The sequence below is a fragment of the Pleurodeles waltl genome, chromosome 3_1, assembly GCF_031143425.1.
Source record: "Pleurodeles waltl isolate 20211129_DDA chromosome 3_1, aPleWal1.hap1.20221129, whole genome shotgun sequence".
Classification (NCBI taxonomy): Eukaryota; Metazoa; Chordata; class Amphibia; order Caudata; family Salamandridae; genus Pleurodeles; species Pleurodeles waltl.
The window spans coordinates 1,052,149,769-1,052,167,740 of record NC_090440.1 but is presented as its reverse complement, the minus strand read 5'-3'; the positions used below and the strand labels follow the sequence as shown (position 1 = coordinate 1,052,167,740).

The following is a 17,972-nucleotide window of genomic DNA, read 5'->3' as shown; positions in this document are numbered from 1 at the left end:
ACATTGGCTGTCACCTCAGGAGACCAGAACTCTGTCTAAGGTGGCTGTACTGGTTTTCACAAGTCAGTGTCCCCGCTAGAAGTTGGTAGGTTTTTAGGGGGCACCTCTAAAGTGCCCTCTGAGTGCATGTATTAATAAATTCATCACTGGATTCAGTGAAGGTTTATAAATACAAGATGTTTGATACCAAACATCCCTATTGTCAGTGAAGCCATCATGTAGCTGGGGAACTCGTAATGACCAGTGTCCAGCACATATACTTAAAAAGGCTTCACTGTTCATTTACTATGTCGGAGAATCGACAAAGTCATAGCAGGGGCACATCTGCTCATGCAGGGATGACCTCACATGTAATATAATGCATCCTGCCTTTAGGGCTGGAAGACATGCTAGAAGGGTGACTTACATATAATGCATGCAGTGTAAAGGGGACAGGGCACACGGGCAGTGTGCCATGTTGTGTTTTCATTTTAGTTATGCAACAAGACACACAGCCTGCGAAAGCAGCATTGTGTGCCCTTAGTGAGGGGGTACCTGAGGGTGGCACAGTTTGTGCTGCAGCCCTCAGGGGGCTTATTTTAATACGCCATGCCCTAGGTACCAGGGGTACCATTTACTAGGGACTTATAGTGGTAGTTAAAGGTTTGCCAATTGGAAAAAACGACTGTGTAGTTTTAGGGAAAGATCAGGCACTGGGGACCTGTTTAGGTCAGCTGAAATTACACCAGAAACGAGGCAAAAAGTGTGTGTGGGGCTTGGGTGAGGGGGGGGGGAGGGTGACCATGTCAATAGAGGCTCTTTCCTCAGAAACATACTGCTGTTACTGTATTTACTGCATTATTAGGAACAGCAAAGTTTCTTCCTTATTGCCTATTGTCTTGTTATCACTCGCCTTTGTAAACAGACACTGCTCACTTGTTTGTCATTCACTTCACCCTGTGTTCCCCTTTGAACATTGCACAACTGTTGAATCTGTGCATATTGCAATACATGTATTTGCTGCTTAGCTTTAGTGTATTTGTTGGGACTCATATTTGCCTGTTTAATACAAGAATTAATGTTTGTCTTGAAAATGTTCTGTGTGAACCACGGTATCAGTATACATGTCACCTAGATGGATACTACAGCCAAGCAAAGAGGTGTCCATGACACAGTAGTCACAGCCTGGGGGGGCTGAAAGGATGACCAACCAAGAGGTTGGAGGGACCCTTATACCAATGCAAATCCGAATGAATAGAGTGGAAGGTCAGCACCAAAGCCAAGAGACGTTCCTGTTGCTGCAGCCACTATGACCTCAGGCACCATCGAAGGACCTTCATCTGCCATGTGATAGCAAAACAATGTGAAGGCCAAACAAATGCAAGAACTGCATTACTGGGACCAGAGCCTGAGTCAGAAACCTCAGAATAACCTTCCGAATATGTGTACCCCCCCCCCCAGGAGGCCAATAGATCTTGATTGAGGTTATTTTCAGTACTGACACTTTGAAGGTTAACCTCTGCACAGAAGAGAGCTGGGACTTTGGAAATTGATGGTAAAGCCAAAATCATGGAGTAGAGAGATCTTCTGCTGATTGTGTTCACTAACCAGTACCCAGGACAAAGTGTTCACTATCCAGTTGCCCAAGTACATAAATATATAAACCCCTACCTGTCACACTGAAGTGTTCGCAACTACCAGCATTTTTTAATGAGGACATGTGGTGCAGTCATTAGTCCGAAGGGTAGAACCACAAACAGAGTACAAGGATCCAGTAGTGAACCTCAGGTAATCACTGCATGTGGGAGTAATTGGAAGATGAAAGTAGCCGTCCTGAAGATATAGGAACAGAACCAAGTCTTCAGTATTCAGGGTCAGTAAGATCTGGCTTGGGGACAGCATCTTGACCTTTTCCTGCCAAAATAACAAAGTCAAAAGACAATGATCCACGATGAGTTTTAGACCTTCATCCTGCTTGGGAACAAGAATTAAAGTGAATATAATACCGTGCTTCTTTCTTCCAGAGATGCTATCTCTATGGCCCCTATGTTACCAGGGAAGGACAAATGGCTCTAAAACTGAGTCACGCCCGTGACAGCATGACTAGGTAGAAGGGGGATATTCCAGTAGTAAGGACAGTATGAGTAGGGCATACAATTTTGCAGATTAGAAGAATGATCAAGACATCAGCACCACCTAAATATATGGGGAAAAGGGAGACCTTTCTCTGACCAGAAGGTGGTAATCTGAAAGGGGGGGAGGGGACGAGAGACAGAGAGGTTTTGAGGCAGGAGAAGCAGAAGACGATGGAAGACACTGCATAACATAACAGGTGTATTTGTAAAGCGCACGTTCACCCGTAGACCTCTTGGTGCTGAATAACAGATGCTGAAGTCATCATCTATATTCACACCTGTCCCAAAAGGAGCAACATAGCTTCTGGAGTACCTGGATGGGCTGAGAAGGTTGTTTCTGGTAGCAGAACATTGCATTGGTATAGCCATTAAGCTTTCAATATGCTGATGGAACTGTGACACAGGGAAGGCTAGGCTTAAAGCTTAAGCTCTGTCGCTCAACTGTCTTTGAAGCAATCCAGTGAGAAGTCATCTCTCTAACAAGAAGCTGTGCATCGAAGGGCATGTCCTTGATTGTGGGTTGAATCTCTCCACAGGAGCCAGTGGAAAGCATCCGAGTGTGCAGCTCAGAATGGCATCAAGGCTCATACATAGACCAATGATTTCAGTGTAGTCTGAGCGACACAGTAAGATCCGTTTGCATTGGTCAAGTCCATCACTGCATTGGTCTGTAAACAGCCTTTTCATGTGGTTTGGCAAGCTGATTGCTCTACGTTTTGGCCATATCATCCCAGCAGGCTGGGGGCAGAAGCAAAGAAATTTCAGCCCTCAAAATCAAGTTTCTTTAACTATCTGTGAGGAACCCTTACAGGAATGGCATTCAGTTCTGCTTCAAGAATGGCATTTGGACTATGAGGCATTCAGGTCATGGTTGAAAAGACTAAAGGTGGGCTTCACTCAGAACCTATGACGCCTGGCTGTCTGTGTACTGCTGCATCCAAAATGGGCTCCTCACAAGCAGTCATGACGAGAACCAATAGGACTTAATGCGCTGAAAGCAAGGACTCTACAATGCGGAGGACGACTGCAAGATTCCAGGCAAAATGTTAGACATCCTCCGCAAAGGGACAAGTAATTTGCTTCAGCAGCTTTTCGTACTACAGTCAGGAATGAGAACACTTTCTCTGAAGCAGGGTTAAATAAGTAAGAGATGTCTCTTTCTCATGAAGTGGCTAGTTCACTCACATTTTGCAAATCCAGATATGTCAGCACTGATACTGTAAGGAGGAAAGACCTTTTCAGTTCTAAGTCATCATGTTCTGTATGGCCATAGTCTTTACCAGGCATTGCGAAGACTTTCCAGTGGGAACCAAAACTCTCCTTCATCTGGTCAAATCTCTGAGCCTTAGGGAGGTGCTTTGCCAAGGGAACATCGTTAAAATTAACCTTTACATTTTCTCTTGCCATATGTATAATTTCCTTTGATTGTTTCAGGAGAGGCACCATAGACTGCATCTCTGTCAGTGTCCAATGGAGCTCAGAACAAACAGTATGGCTCTTTGGCAGGCTTCATGTTCTTAGGCACAAGGGCTTTTGCACATGGAGGTGCAGTATCGAGATATAAGATTGAGAACAATCAGAGTGAGAACCACCAGAGTTGCGAAGCCGGCAGGGATATGCTCACCAGTGCAGAAGGTGCAAGAACCTTCCTGAAGAAATCCAGCATTGCACACTAGAAAGCCTCAAACTTCACAGATTCAGACAATAGACTGAGAAGCTCAGGTCTCATCTTTTTGTAACATTAGGATGGTATGTGACGACGTAAAACAGGTTGGTAGAGGGAACAACCTTCAGACCCGAACAGTTCTAGGTTTGTGACCGTTTTATTGAGAAGATGTTTCAAGAGATCATTCCCTAAAAATTGACTTACTTGTGGCCAAAAGAGATTGCTTAGGCACCCTATTGCAGGGCATACCCTAAATCACCTGGCCTACTGCTGCCTGACAGCTGCCTGATGCCTGGAGTCACAAGGATCACAGACAACAACATTATGCTCTGATCTGAAGCAGCACAAGCAATTGTTACGTGGATCTTGTGTCATTTGCAACAAGGCTTGAAACCTGAAAGTTTTTGAGGTGACATTTGACAAGTTAAGTGCATAGGAGAGTGAGCTGGGGACGGGGTGCTGACGAGGCTTGGAAAACAGAACTGACACCAGCATGCCAGGTGACAACTAATATTAATCGGTGTAGTCATTTCCTGAGGCAGAATTCCAGCTGAGGCCACATGACCCCACCGGGCAAAGCTGGAGAGATATTAGGTAAAAGGTTTTTCATGCCAGCCTGATGCCTAGAAGGATAATTCACTTAGTGAGTAATCTGTGGAAAGATGTACCCATTAGAAATAAACAATGCTTTTTAACTAATTGCACCTGACCCACAGTAGGTTTTACTGTCATTCTTATTATGTGTGTCTTTTTCTCATTATTTTTAGGCTACACTGCAATTTTATTCTTGGATATTCTGAAGACACATAGGCCGTCATTACAACCCCGGCGGTCCAAGACCGCCAGGGCTGTTCCAGAGGAAGCACCACCAACAGGCTGGCGGTGCTTCCCAGGGCATTACGACCGCGGCGGAAGCGGCGCGGTCGCACCACCTGCTAGCAGAGCTGCCCAGGGGATTACGAGTCCCCCTACCGCCAGCCTTTTCCTGGTGGTTTGAACCACCAGGAAAAGGCTGGCGGTACGGGGAGTCGCGGGGCCCCTGGTGGCCCCTGCACTGCCCATGCCACTGGCATGGGCAGTGCAGGGGCCCCCTGACAGGGCCCGTGCAGCTTTTCACTGTCTGCTATGCAGACAGTGAAAAGCACGACAGGTGCAACTGCACCCGTCGCACGGCCGCAACACCGCCGGCTCCATTTGGAGCCGGCTCCTGTGTTGCGGCTGAGATCCCCGCTAGGCCGGCGGGCGGAAACTAGGATTCCACCCAGCGGGGATCTCCAAATGGCCACGGCAGGGGTGTGCTGCATTGGCGGCCGCCCGGCGGACCGAAGCCACCCGCCAAGGTCGTAATGAGGGCCATAGGCTTCTGTTTTATATAGAAAAACTGTGTTTTGCATTTTTATTGCTTTGTGTAGTGCCATTTCATGCTTCAGGGTTAGGTATACCCCACTGCCAAATGTTATTAGAAACATGAAATAGAGATTTAGTGAAACACTTTGCATAATTCACCAACCTCCTTGTTCATTGTCACAATCTATTGTGCAACTCTTCCTTACTGTGATATACATTTAGCTCTAAAATGTTTGTGTTTTATTTTCTAAGGGGTTCTTTCTATAACAAAAAACATCATTTTTGTACCTACTAGACACATGATTTGAATTGGGTGCGAAGGTTTCTGCTTGAACTCCTCTACGTTCTCCATTTTAAAGAAGACCTTTGCTCACAAGCATCTTTTAACCATAATAAACATCATGCGGCAATTTATGACCCAGAACATTGAAAATAATCAATGCTTGAGCTGCAATCATTTAAGAAAATCTTTTTTCATAAAAGCATCATATTTTCGTGGGTGCATAATTACAATGAGCTGATTAAAGTCTACTGCTGAATACTAGTCCAAATCGGACATAATTTCGTCATGTAAACTAATAAATTATTATAATTATGGCACACAATAATACGGAATAGCCAATTTTTTAAAAGATGAATGTATTTACTTACTGCTGAAAATTGTCGTGGATTGAATTCAGCAAGTTAACCTGTTGAAGAAAAAATAGAATATCATGTGAAGTGTACAAACACTGGTAACGCGATAATTACTGAACGAGATTAGAGAAATACTGAAGCTGCGGAACTATGTACAGATGTAATTACTTGTGACATTAAAATAAAAGTTACCTCCTTTATCCTGTTGCTTCCTCCACACATTAACTTACACATTTCAATCTCTTTTCACTGTACTCTCGTCTAGAAAAAATTCTCAACTAAATGGCAAGATCCCAGAAAGAGAAGATGAGCATGTCTTTTTCCCCAAAGATTCGTGATATAATACAACGTGCCAGGCTCGGACTCCGAAATTATGAATATTCTAGGTTGGGGAAGGTATAAACGGAGAACACTTAGTTGTCACCAGAACTGTCACCATTTGGACACTTTTTCGTCAGTACCTGCAAGCGTCCAAGGCAAAATAAAGACTGACATGTACATGAAAAAAGGAAAAAGAGTGAGAATGATAAATATGGATAAAAAATTGCTATAAGTAAGGTCGCACAACTTACGACTGAAACAACAACTCATCAATAAGGTCCCAAAAGGCCACAAAGCACCTGGAGGATTATTGTGCTCCTGTACAGAGTGTATTGTTATGGTGTACTTTGGTCAGGGCTGGTTGGTTGATAGCCCTAGTCTAATTCTAATGGAACAGACTAGTTGAACAAGCACATGCAAGGGCAGTAGGTCTGGGTTGCACTTTGAGTCCAGACCAATGGCCTGCTCTATAGTTCGTACCACATCAGTGTGGCAGAGGACATTACGTCCCCCATCCTGATGGACTACACTCTGCCAAATTTAAAGTTCACCACTGGCCCAGCAGTGATCTCTGTGCCATGACAGAAACCTCAGTGACGGAGGTTCCTGTCTCGGTACAAAACAGATGGTGGACGGCTGCAGTCAGTTTTTATGGCCGTCCATCAGACTGTAACAAAATCGGAATGTGTTACTACTGTAAAATGAATGGCCCCCACACTAAGCGAGTTGTTTTTTATTGGGAGCGGGGGTCATTTTTTTCTGACCCTCACCTCCATGCTTTAACTGGCAATGATGGACAGAAAAAAATAACATTGCACCACTTATCCAAATTAGCATGAGCGATATAATGCTCTTCCTCTGGCAGCCCCTACGCTGCCAGGCTGTTGAAGAAGAGGGCTCCCTTGATGGAAAGCTGGCATTCCTGCAGACCCTAAATAGAGCGCATTTGCAATGTACTACCCTGTGTGCAAAACTATAAATTTGCACCTAAAATATTTTTAAAAACAACTGCAGCGAAAAACAAAATAAAAGGTTTTTATATATAAAGCATGTATGAGATGGAAATGAAATGTACAAGACTTCTGTGTACTTTTGAGATGTGAAAGTCTCAAAAGCATTGCAATGGAATCAGTTTATAGGAAGTAGAATGATACGCCAACCAGTTATCAGCTTCATGTGCGGGTAAAATACTTCCCTGTGTGAAGTCAAGGCCCACTCTGTTTATATCTAAAGCATTGGAATGAAATGCTCTGCTACATCATACATATACCTGAGAAATTAGCTGGCACATCCAAAAGAGCCCTGCAGCACAAAATCAGGCATGAATATGTAATGAAAGTATCCATTTACCAAACTTCTAAATTCACAGGATATAAACGAGAGCAGACTTTCTTAAGCCACCACACAGCCCTGAACCCAGACTCTGTAAAGGCATGGCAAGACGGTTAGAACTGCAATCACTTTTTTCCATAGGTAGGGAAATAATTGGTCACAGTGTTTGTGCTAGAGGTAGACCTGAAGACAATTTTCTAGGAAAGCTAAAATATACCTTTTTAGTGCATCCGCCAGAGAAAATAGGGCAAAAGTTGGAGGGCTCAATGCAAACTTGAATCACTACAGCTTCAGGTGCAGGCCAAATAAAGAGGTATCAAGGGATGAGACAGTATTTTCAGGAAACTTTTTTCAGTTTCTCAGGGTTTCTCAATAACATACAAGAGCTGACCTGCCAGGATAAGAGGTGGACATGATCTGTTCTATGAGATTCATCAATTTGCAGAAGTCAAAGAATCTGAAATATGGATAGAATGTGTTCACAGCCTAATTTCATATACTGAAACAGAAAGGAGAAATTGAGTGATAAAAAGGGGAGTTGAATGAAGCTTCAAATAAAGCATCCATGACACTTTCATCTATTATTCAAGTATCGCTCAAGATCCAGTTCTTCATGGAATACAACCCACTTCCTCACTTAGAGGATTAAGTGGCCTTTCTCATAAAACTATTTTTCTAGAATGGTAATCCATATATCACAATCCAGGCACTCATATGAGAGATACAGAGGAATGTGCTCCCAGAGAGGAGTTCGAACATTACCCGGAAAAAAACCTTAGTGATATTGTAAATTTGCTGTCGTAAACATTGCCACTTCAGGTTTTTTCAGCACCAACTCTGTCAGGATGCCAGAGAAGGGGGCACCCGCATCTGTTTCAGCATGGGAATATCAGTGCTGGTTGTCTACTCGTTACACAAGACACTGTGTGTAATTTTGTCAAAAACTGTGCCTAATGTATTAATTACAGGCAGCACTTCATTAGTTGGAACCTTCTTTAAAGACGGTAGAGTATGTGCCACTAATTCTTGCAATTTTACAGCTTTTTGTATTATTATAATTTCATGTTTGGGAAAACCTTAAACTGGTATTGTTTACATAAATCCTGAATATATAATCTTGAATATTGCCAAAAACACACACATTGTGACAAATGTATTAAACGTCATGTGGTTAACCCAAATTGGATTTGTCCGCTTTGTTTCTGAAGCCCTTCGTCAAAATTCATACGGGGCCACATACACAGCAGTCACTTGTCAATGTTGAAAAAATTACCTTTAAATAATGAAAAATCAAGGAAATTAACTCCATGAGCCCTAAACGCCAGGAGAAAAACAAGAAGAGACCAGTGGGCAATTTAAATGAGTGCGCCCGGGCACCCCAAAACATAACAAATCAGCATGGAATTGTCAACAGCCTGGGATCGTTTGAGGGTTAATTTCCCTAGTGCATGGGGTTGTTGTACCACTGGGGATCCCCCCTCTCAGGGTTCGCAGAAGGACTGACCTTGAGACATAGTTCACAGTTTAGGGGTGTCGCTAGGGATTACGGCCTCTTAAACGTTTGCGGAAAAAGAAATGGAAACAAACGCAGAGGAACTTCAAGGGACCCATCCTTACAGCAGTGGTTCTACTTCCGTGAATTTGAGGCTGTATAACTGGGTAGTGGAAAGGTAGTTGTCTGCGTCGCAGATCACTTATCTGCAGCTCAACGGATTTTTAGCGATAGGAAACCTCTTAGCCTGGCCGTCGCGCTCTAGAAGATTTGCTAATTACCAGAAAGACTAACGAGCTCTTGAAAAAAGAACGTCTCTACAACACAGTGTAGCAATTTGGGTTTCACGGTGGAAAGAAGTATTTACGATTGGCACACCTGTACCAGGCAGCTAGGACTCCCAGGAGACCTTGCTTGGCAAACTGGCAAATTTTAGAGAATGGAGACTTACAATTCTGCGTAGGGTAAAGGAGCAAACCTAAAGCTTTGCCCAGGCCTGCCAACTGGGCCTTGGACACAGCACACTGAAGTCAGGAAATATTTTGAAAGGGGATAAACCTGCACGAAGTAGAATTCAGGAAAACATTTTCAAAGGCAAAAAAGCTACAAGAAAGCACCACATACGGTGACCACATTCTTTCTAGTACAAGTCTATATGGAACATTTTGCATGCATGAGCATAATGAGTTTTTAATTTTTACACCTAGAAGGTTGGAAAATACATAAGTATTAGCCAATGTTGTAGACTAGGGAGCGATGTCATGAATGGAACTAATTATGCCCAGAAAATAATGCGAGCAGTAAATAACAGAAGTGAGAGCGAGTAAAAACGCCGGGAAGCCACTATAGGAAATTCGGAGAGACTCCTGCACCAGATACCAGATTTCTTTACAATAGAGAAATTCTGCGTACCCCTCCCCCCACCACACACACCCATACACACAAGAGCAATTTTGGTAGAGTCAACTGACCAAACAAGACATCAGTTAAACTAATCATGTGCACATTTTATTTGGGTGTGCCCATGAACGTCTACACACAGCAGGAAAAATACCTAAAAGGCGGCTTTGCAGAAGAACCACCTGCATCACCACAAGTTCAGAAATTACATTTTGCAGGGAAAAAAAAGTGCACATCTTATTTACCACTCCATGATTCAAGCGTCTTTGAGTCCACTCCTACAGTAAACTGGAGTCGGAATTTTGCAAGTTTTGCTTTTTAATAGAATAGTAAAGTGCTGCCTAGGCCAACTACGCACACCAGCTCTGATGTCAGGACTACTGGCAAGAAAGGCATTCTGACTGCCCTCACCCTTCATGCACATCTTGAATGTGACACACTGGAGTTTTTCTGGGTTTACTTAACATAGTATAATTTCAAGGACAGTGCCTTCAAGCAATTTAGCTTATAGAGGGCTTACAAAAATGACTGGAGAGAATAAATCTCAGTGCACAATTACTCTTCTTGCAAAAACACAAACTGCTGCTGTCTAAGGTTGATCGTGAAGCACTGCAAAATGAATTTATACAACAGCATGTGTGTGGCAGCAATGATTACAAAGAATTCCACAGTAGTCTCAAAGCAGTACCTGGTTTTAAAATAAAACAGACATATGTCTTCCAAATACTATCGTTCAACACTTTGGTTGTGGGATATAAGATCCATACACAGTTTAGCTGCTTGCTGATTTGCTGCTGTCCTAAGTCATGTAGTACATTTACAGAAGAGGCCTAGGGAGTTTAGCTTAGTTGCTGCTTGAGTCTCCTGGAGCCGTCATGGGAAGTGAGTGTTATGTATGGGCAGGGTATGCTAATCACTGGCAAACAAAAGTCTAAGTGACGAAACCACAGCACTCAACATTACTCCTTTGTAGTATAACACTGTAATGCAGGAAGTCACGAAGATCTCAGTCCAATGCAGTCTTTATTGATTGACGAATGCCAAAATCTTCTTCCAAAGTTGCTACATATCAACAATTTCAATCAGATAAATTAATCCTTGCTTTGTCAAATAACTCATGAACAGCAAAAACACGTGTTTCGTCACTACATGTGACTTTTTCAACACTGCAAAGTACAGGGTATGCATTAGACGTATGTCAAGTAATATAGTATCATATAGGACATAACATCCTATCACCACCAAATCTGTGAAAGTTCTACAGACAAATCCAATAATACAGAGGTTCACCAAAAAGTGACTTATAAAACAAGACCACAAACCACCATGAAGAGTGTAAGCCGAAAAGTGAAACGAGGGAGTACCATGTTTTAGAAAGCCATGGAAGGTATCATAGAAAGAATACCAACATGAGGTGAAAACAGGCAGAATACCACTAATTAGCCAAACAAAACCGTAATCTACAACAAGTAAAGAAGTAGAGGAATGTGGCAGACTGTGAGTATGTATTCACTCAGGTCAAATAACTGTAATAGAACATAAGTAACTTAAGCTCTACGTCAGACCCAATAGGTCAAATATACATAATAGATGGAAGATAGAGGAAACATATATACCTGTTCCCAATAAACAAAGTCCTTGTGGATGCGTCTTAGTAGTAGAATAACCAAACATCCACTTACTAACGTTCCAAGGTTGCAAATCAGGTCGATAATTCAGAGCAGTAGTAAAAGCTGATCACAATAGGACCATAATACGTCCTAATCCTATAGTAGAAAGAACATCTGTATTAAGAATTAGCCAAAAGCTCAGGACCGAGAGACTACATAGCACCCACAACGTCTGTGTTGGTGTATGCCTAACGCAAAGATCTAAGACCATAAATTAGCACTATACACAAAAGAAATCTGTTCCTATATAGTCACACAAAATGTGCACTAGGAGCAACAGCACTCGTTGTGTTAGTTTAGAATCAAGGCATGTATTGCCAAACTTAATAGGGGATTCGGAGATATGGACCGACAACCTGTATAACAGTCACTACGACTGAATAAATATATGTCTAGTGCAATGGTCTCAGAACCCAACGACTAACGCAACCTTCACATAAAAGTATGTTCTTACGCAGTCACACAGGATATGCACTAAATGTAAAGGTACTCGTTGTATTGGTTTGGAAAACAAGGCGTGTATAGCCAAAACGTAATGAGAGATGCGGAGACGAGGACCGATGAACTGTACAGCTCGCACCACGTCTGAATACATATGTACCTACCTCAACAGTCCAAGAACAAAATAATTAAAGCTACATACACATAAGTAAAGGAAATTACCATATTTTAAGAACATAAATTGGGGTGGACGCATTCCGGAAGTGTCACCTCGAATTCGTAACCACCGGGAGAAAATAAGCCTGTTTGTACTGCCAAACGCGAGAAAGGACTACACAGTTCGATAACCATAGCGGCCACATTGGAACATTTAGTAGCCTATGTATTAACCCATCAAGGCCCCCATACTGACAAATATAACGAAGTATGCAACAATACTGTCCCCCTGGAGGAACTGAATTCGAGAGACACGCAGCCCAGTATGACCTGCATGTAGCCTCAGCTAATGGACACGAGAAAGGGTTAACAGTCTAGGTGCTCGTCTTTAGACAAAAGCTAAAGTAGTTATATTGGAATGTCTAGTTGTCTAACCCCTATCCAACAGCAAAAAGGCCTAGACAGTAACAAGAATGAGGCCAAGATACTCTATTGGAGGAACCAACTTTGAAAGAGTCTGAAGATTGGAAAAAGTACAGCGTAGAACAATCTACATGGAACCTTAAACTTATACAGAGAAATGTAAAAATATAATAGTGATTCCCAAGTTCTTCTTTGAGATGACCAGCACAAGGTATGCCAATACTCTGAGTAATAAATGCCAAGCCAGTTATGCAAGTGCTACAGTAGACATAGATACAGACAACATAGGTCCCCTAGAAAGCATGCAGAATACCTAGTGCGTAAATAGCGAAGAAACATGCATAAGTGGCCACAGAGATTACACCAAAAATGGGGGACAGTAATATTAGTCAAAAGTACATATGCAGATAGAGAATACATATGAGGAGTTATGGATATGAAAAATGGCCCCCAATTACGTGTCATAATAAACAGTGCACAATATGCAGAGCATGAAGCAACAACAAAATGAAGCAAACATTTAGCACATGGTTTTAAACAAATGTGATGCATGAAGATATGACCATGAAGAAAGACATAGTTGAAACAGGGGCACAAATAAGGCGTATTTGGAGTGATTCAAGCATACGGGCCCGGAAAACATCCTAGGTGTGCTATATACTGCACAATAGTCAGAAATTGACACAAAGGGCACAAAAATCTACATATGAGCATCATAAAAATAATAGAACACCTAGAGGCCACTAGTCTAGGAATGCATGTAATTCTCTATCTGTATTAAGTCCCTTGTCGACAGCCCGTAATTTGATAATCCATTCGGCCTCACACTTTTTAAGAGCCCCATTTTTGTTTCCTCCTCTGGTTAATACCTTGAAACTTGATGTTCAATACCTCCATATTAATATGTACAGAATTCTAGTGTACAACTATTGGGTAGTTACTGTAGCTATTTCTAATATCTCTTATGTGTTCCTGGACCTGTTCTTTGAATGACCGGATAGTACTCCCTATGTAAATCTTGCCACATACACAAACAATACAATATACAGTAAAATAAATTAATAAATTGCCTTACATGATAGACCTTGTTCGTATTGTATGAGAAGGTGAAAGTTTTGTTTAGCGCAAATTGACTAATTATACAACCCCCACATTTACAGAACCCTGTTGGTTTGTTGGGCAACCACATCCTAGGATTGTTCTGTATATTGGGCATGATGTCACTTAGACAAAGTCTCTGCCTTAGTGTAAGCCCTCTACTGTGGGTGCATGAAGGTCCCTTCTTGAGCACCTTCTCAAGGTAGGTGTCCAAAAAAAGAATATACCAATGGCGTTTGAGAATGTAATGCGGGGCTCGCAGAGCTGTATCTAGTGATCACAGAGAGCCGTATGTCATCCCTTTTGCTGTATTTTTTGTGTGTTAAAAGAGACTTGTGTTCAATTTGTGCGATTTTTGGCCTGGGAGATCACCCCTTGCGAATATCCCCTATTGCTAAAACGATGTTCTAACCTCTCCAATTCCTGACAAAATATCCTGTCATCACTACAGGTCCATCTGGTTCTAGTCATCTCCCCATAAGGGATGGCGTTGATTTGTAAACTTGGATGTGCACTGTGGGCATGTAAAATAGAATTGCAAGCGGTGGGTTTCCGGATATTCTAGACAAAATTCTATTGCCCACCGTATATAGAATGACCTCCAAGAATTCAATTTTTTTTGTACCCACATGATGTGTAAACTGGAGGTTATAGCTCTGTATTTGTGCCAGTCCAAATGACTAATATGTCGTCTATGTACCTCCCCCAGTACAAAATGTGTTGTAGAGTAGCTGGTGGACAATATGCCCATAAATGGTATTTAGCAATATGTCCCATATAGAGATTGGCATATGAAGGTGAACATTTGGCCTCCATAGTGACACCTTGTGCCTGTCTGTACCAATTACCATAATGTATAAAACCATTGTGTCCCAAAGCAATTCTAGTGAGATCTAGAAACATCTCTGTATGATCATATAAGGTCGCATCCCTACATGAAAGGATGGAAACCAAAGTCATCAGGCCTTTGTCTAGTGGGATAGAGGTATATATAGAGTTAACATCAAAAGTGACAAACATGCAGTTCTCAGTCCAGTCCACATCCTCCAACTGGCATAGTAGATCTTTCGTATCCTGAATATAAGAGGGTAAATTACGGACCAGAGGCTACAAAAAACATGTCTCTGTACTCAGAGATGTGTTTAGCTGGTGCACCAATCCCAGAAATGATGGACCTCTCCGGAGGAAAGGAGCCTGTCTTGTGTACCTTCGGAAGTATATAAATACAGGGTGCACATGGTGCGTTAATGTACATGTATTTAAACTCATAATCAGAAATGAGGCAGAGCTCTCTCCAATGGGAGAGTCTTATTTCAATTACCCGTGTGACTAATGTCTGTATCTATGTCTACTGTGGCACTTGCATAACTGGCTTGGCATTTATTACTCGGCGTGTTGGCATGCTTTGTGCTGGTCATCTCAAAGAAGAATTCAGGAGTCACCTTTGTATATTTACATTTCTCTGTATAGGTTGAAGGGTCCATGTAGATCATTCTACGCTGCGCTTTTTCCAGTCTTCAGACTATTTCAAAGTAGGTTCCTCCAATAGAGTATCTTGGATACTCTGAGTATTTCATTGGGAAATGCTGATGATAGCAGGAAAACTGATGGGAGCATGGATGAAAACACCAAGGCTTCAGTGGCTACATTGACATAGGTAATCAAAGGAAAATAATGTGTATGTGGATTGTGCTCCTGAACCCTAAAGGGCTTAGTGTGGAATCAGTTGGCTGTAGAACACGAAGCCAAAGCCTACCACTGGGCCATTAGGTACTTCTGTAAGCCAAACCTTTTACAGTAAGAAATCACAAGCCTCTTACATCTGAAGTGTTACATCTTACATGTTTACATCTAAAGGTGCCAAACAGCAGAATTGTGAGACAGCCTTTTGGATTGGAAGGGCTCAGTTTTAGTAGAAATATTTATCAGGCATACACAATTGGCTGCAGATTTCTTCTTCTGCATGTTATTATGTAAAATAGAAAAGGAAGAAGACCAATGCGCAGACATGTTTTATCTGTGAAAATTTATCCAGATTCAATAAGAATGAACGGGAGGGAAGCATGGCAGATGATTACATTTTAAAAGTGGTCCAAGAAAGACCAATGCACAGATGGCCACAAATGTCTAATGAAGTAACTCAATAGAATTCACTGTCAGAAATTAATTAAGTGTGGTAGATGAAGACATCTTAAGAAGCAACAAGTTAGTTTCTTCTAGAAAGCTGTGGGCAAGAATTGTTGATTTGGACAAAAAAGGCCATTTATAGAGGAGCCTCACGAAGAGTATTAGAGCCCAGGACTGGTTTTCCTATATGGATCCCTTAGTTGAAAAAACAAGTAAAGTATTGTTTCGGTTGCGCTGCACGCAACAAAATCAAAGCTGGAAAGTTCCATTATCTCCAACTGAGGTTCCAATGACACCATTAAACTAATTGACAGTGGATATAATAGGATCACTTAATGAAGTCTGCATGCAAGGGATGTACATTCTAGACCTTATGGAGTACCACTCTCACTAGGCGTTGATATGAGTGGTAAATACTGTAACCATAACTATACTGATAATTTTCTTGACAGGCAGGTTCCTCTGTGAGGGAATCACAGAAACATTGATTCCTGTCAACGGGTTACAATTTACTTTCAGAAAGCATGAAGGAGTTTATGAACAAGATGAATAACACTTTATTGCCCCAGAGCATATAGATTAGGGAAGAAAGTATCATAAGATTAAGGAATGCATTCACATGGCTAGTGTATTGGTTACATGTTCTGAAAGTGCACATCAAGACATTTTGTGGTCCTACCTCACTTTTCCCAACAGTGTCACCATTTGTATCATTCAAAAGGAGACAACTGGGTATTAAAATAAACCTCAATTGTTTAATACATTATGGCCCTGATTCTAAGCTTGGCGGGCGGCGGTAGCCGCCCGCCAAGCGGGAACCGCCAGAAGACCGTACCGCGGTCAAAAGACCGCGGCGGTCATTCTGGGTTTCCCACTGGGCTGGCGGGCGACCGCCGAAAGTCCGCCCGCCAGCCCAGCGGGAAACACCCTTCCCACGAGGAAGCCGGCTCAGAATGGAGCCGGCGGAGTGGGAAGGTGCGACGGGTGCAGTTGCACCCGTCGCGAATTTCAGTGTCTGCAAAGCAGACACTGAAATTCTTTGTGGGGCCCTCTTACGGGGGCCCCACGACACCCCATACCGCCATCCTGTTCCTGGCGGGAGAAACGCCAGGAACAGGATGGCGGTATGGGGTGTCAGAATCCCCATGGCGGCGCAGCAAGCTGCGCCGCCATGGCGGATTCCAATGGGCAGCGGAAAGTCGGCGGTACACCGCCGGCTTTCCGCTTCTGGCCGCGGCTGTACCGCTGCGGTCAGAATGCCCGGCGGAGCACCGCCAGCCTGTTGGCGGTGCTACCGCCAACCTCCGCCATGGCGGTATTTACCGCCAGGGTCAGAATGACCCCCTATGTGTTCAACGAAATGAAGTGATGAACAAAATAGTTTTGCGCTAACCTGACAAAAAAGAAGATGTGATGTATGGCATGGGATTAAAACACAGAATTTGAACTTTGGTGAATATATACAAGTAAAGAGAAAGGGACACTTCGTTAACTAGACCTCTGAGAATTTGTCAGGTGAAATACAAGTTGGCTGTGTTAGAAAATGGGCAAACACGAGCATGGACTGTTTGCCTAGACTTTACAATCCTTCTGTTAAGGATGCAGTGCCTCAGTCCTCCCTCAACATCACAATACGTGGGCAATAAGATAAGACGCACATCACTGTGTCAAAGACTATTAAATGATCTAGCACTTTTATCCATTAGGGAAGGATATATGTTGTCATTAATAAAATTATTCCTAATGTTATATATTTCATTCTTGTAAGCAGTTATGTTAACATTTTCTTTTAGTATTTTCATGCTCTCTCTTCACCCTCTTTCCTCACTTGAAGGGTCCTTAGAATGAAGGGGCTGGTACAGAGTGGAGGCGGCGGTGAATAACAGTTGGACTGGATCTGAAGGAAATCTGCGGACAAGCCATAGAGGTGTCTGGGTATGTTTGAAGAAATAAATTCTATCCTGTGTGCCACATTTCTGCATTCTTACAGTAACATTTTCTGTTTTCTTAGAAACTGGCCACATTTTCAATCTCCATAGTGATGTCTTTTTGAGATATGCAAGGAAAAAATAGCTTTAGGTTGCAGAACAGATAACACTTGAAAGTGTAAACTAGCGGTCATGGTAACTGAAATTAATTCAAGTTACACTACAAATGTGTAATATCCATTGCTGGGTAGTAAATTGTAATGCTTCACCACTTTTGCCATAGTGCAATGAATCATTAATACTTGTCACAATATCTGGTGA

The 17,972-nt window shown here is 42.4% G+C and overlaps 1 protein-coding gene across 2 annotated transcripts in view; it reads right to left on the bottom strand.

Moving 5' to 3' along the window:
- Window positions 1-17,972, bottom strand: part of CCDC93 (coiled-coil domain containing 93) — a 1,008,240-nt gene that overhangs the window by 107,855 nt on the left and 882,413 nt on the right. For both annotated transcript variants that reach the window (XM_069224342.1, XM_069224343.1), the window contains exon 20: window positions 5,779-5,816. In XM_069224342.1, the coding sequence (XP_069080443.1) occupies window positions 5,779-5,816 (38 nt within the window). The remainder of the gene's footprint in view (window positions 1-5,778; window positions 5,817-17,972) is intronic.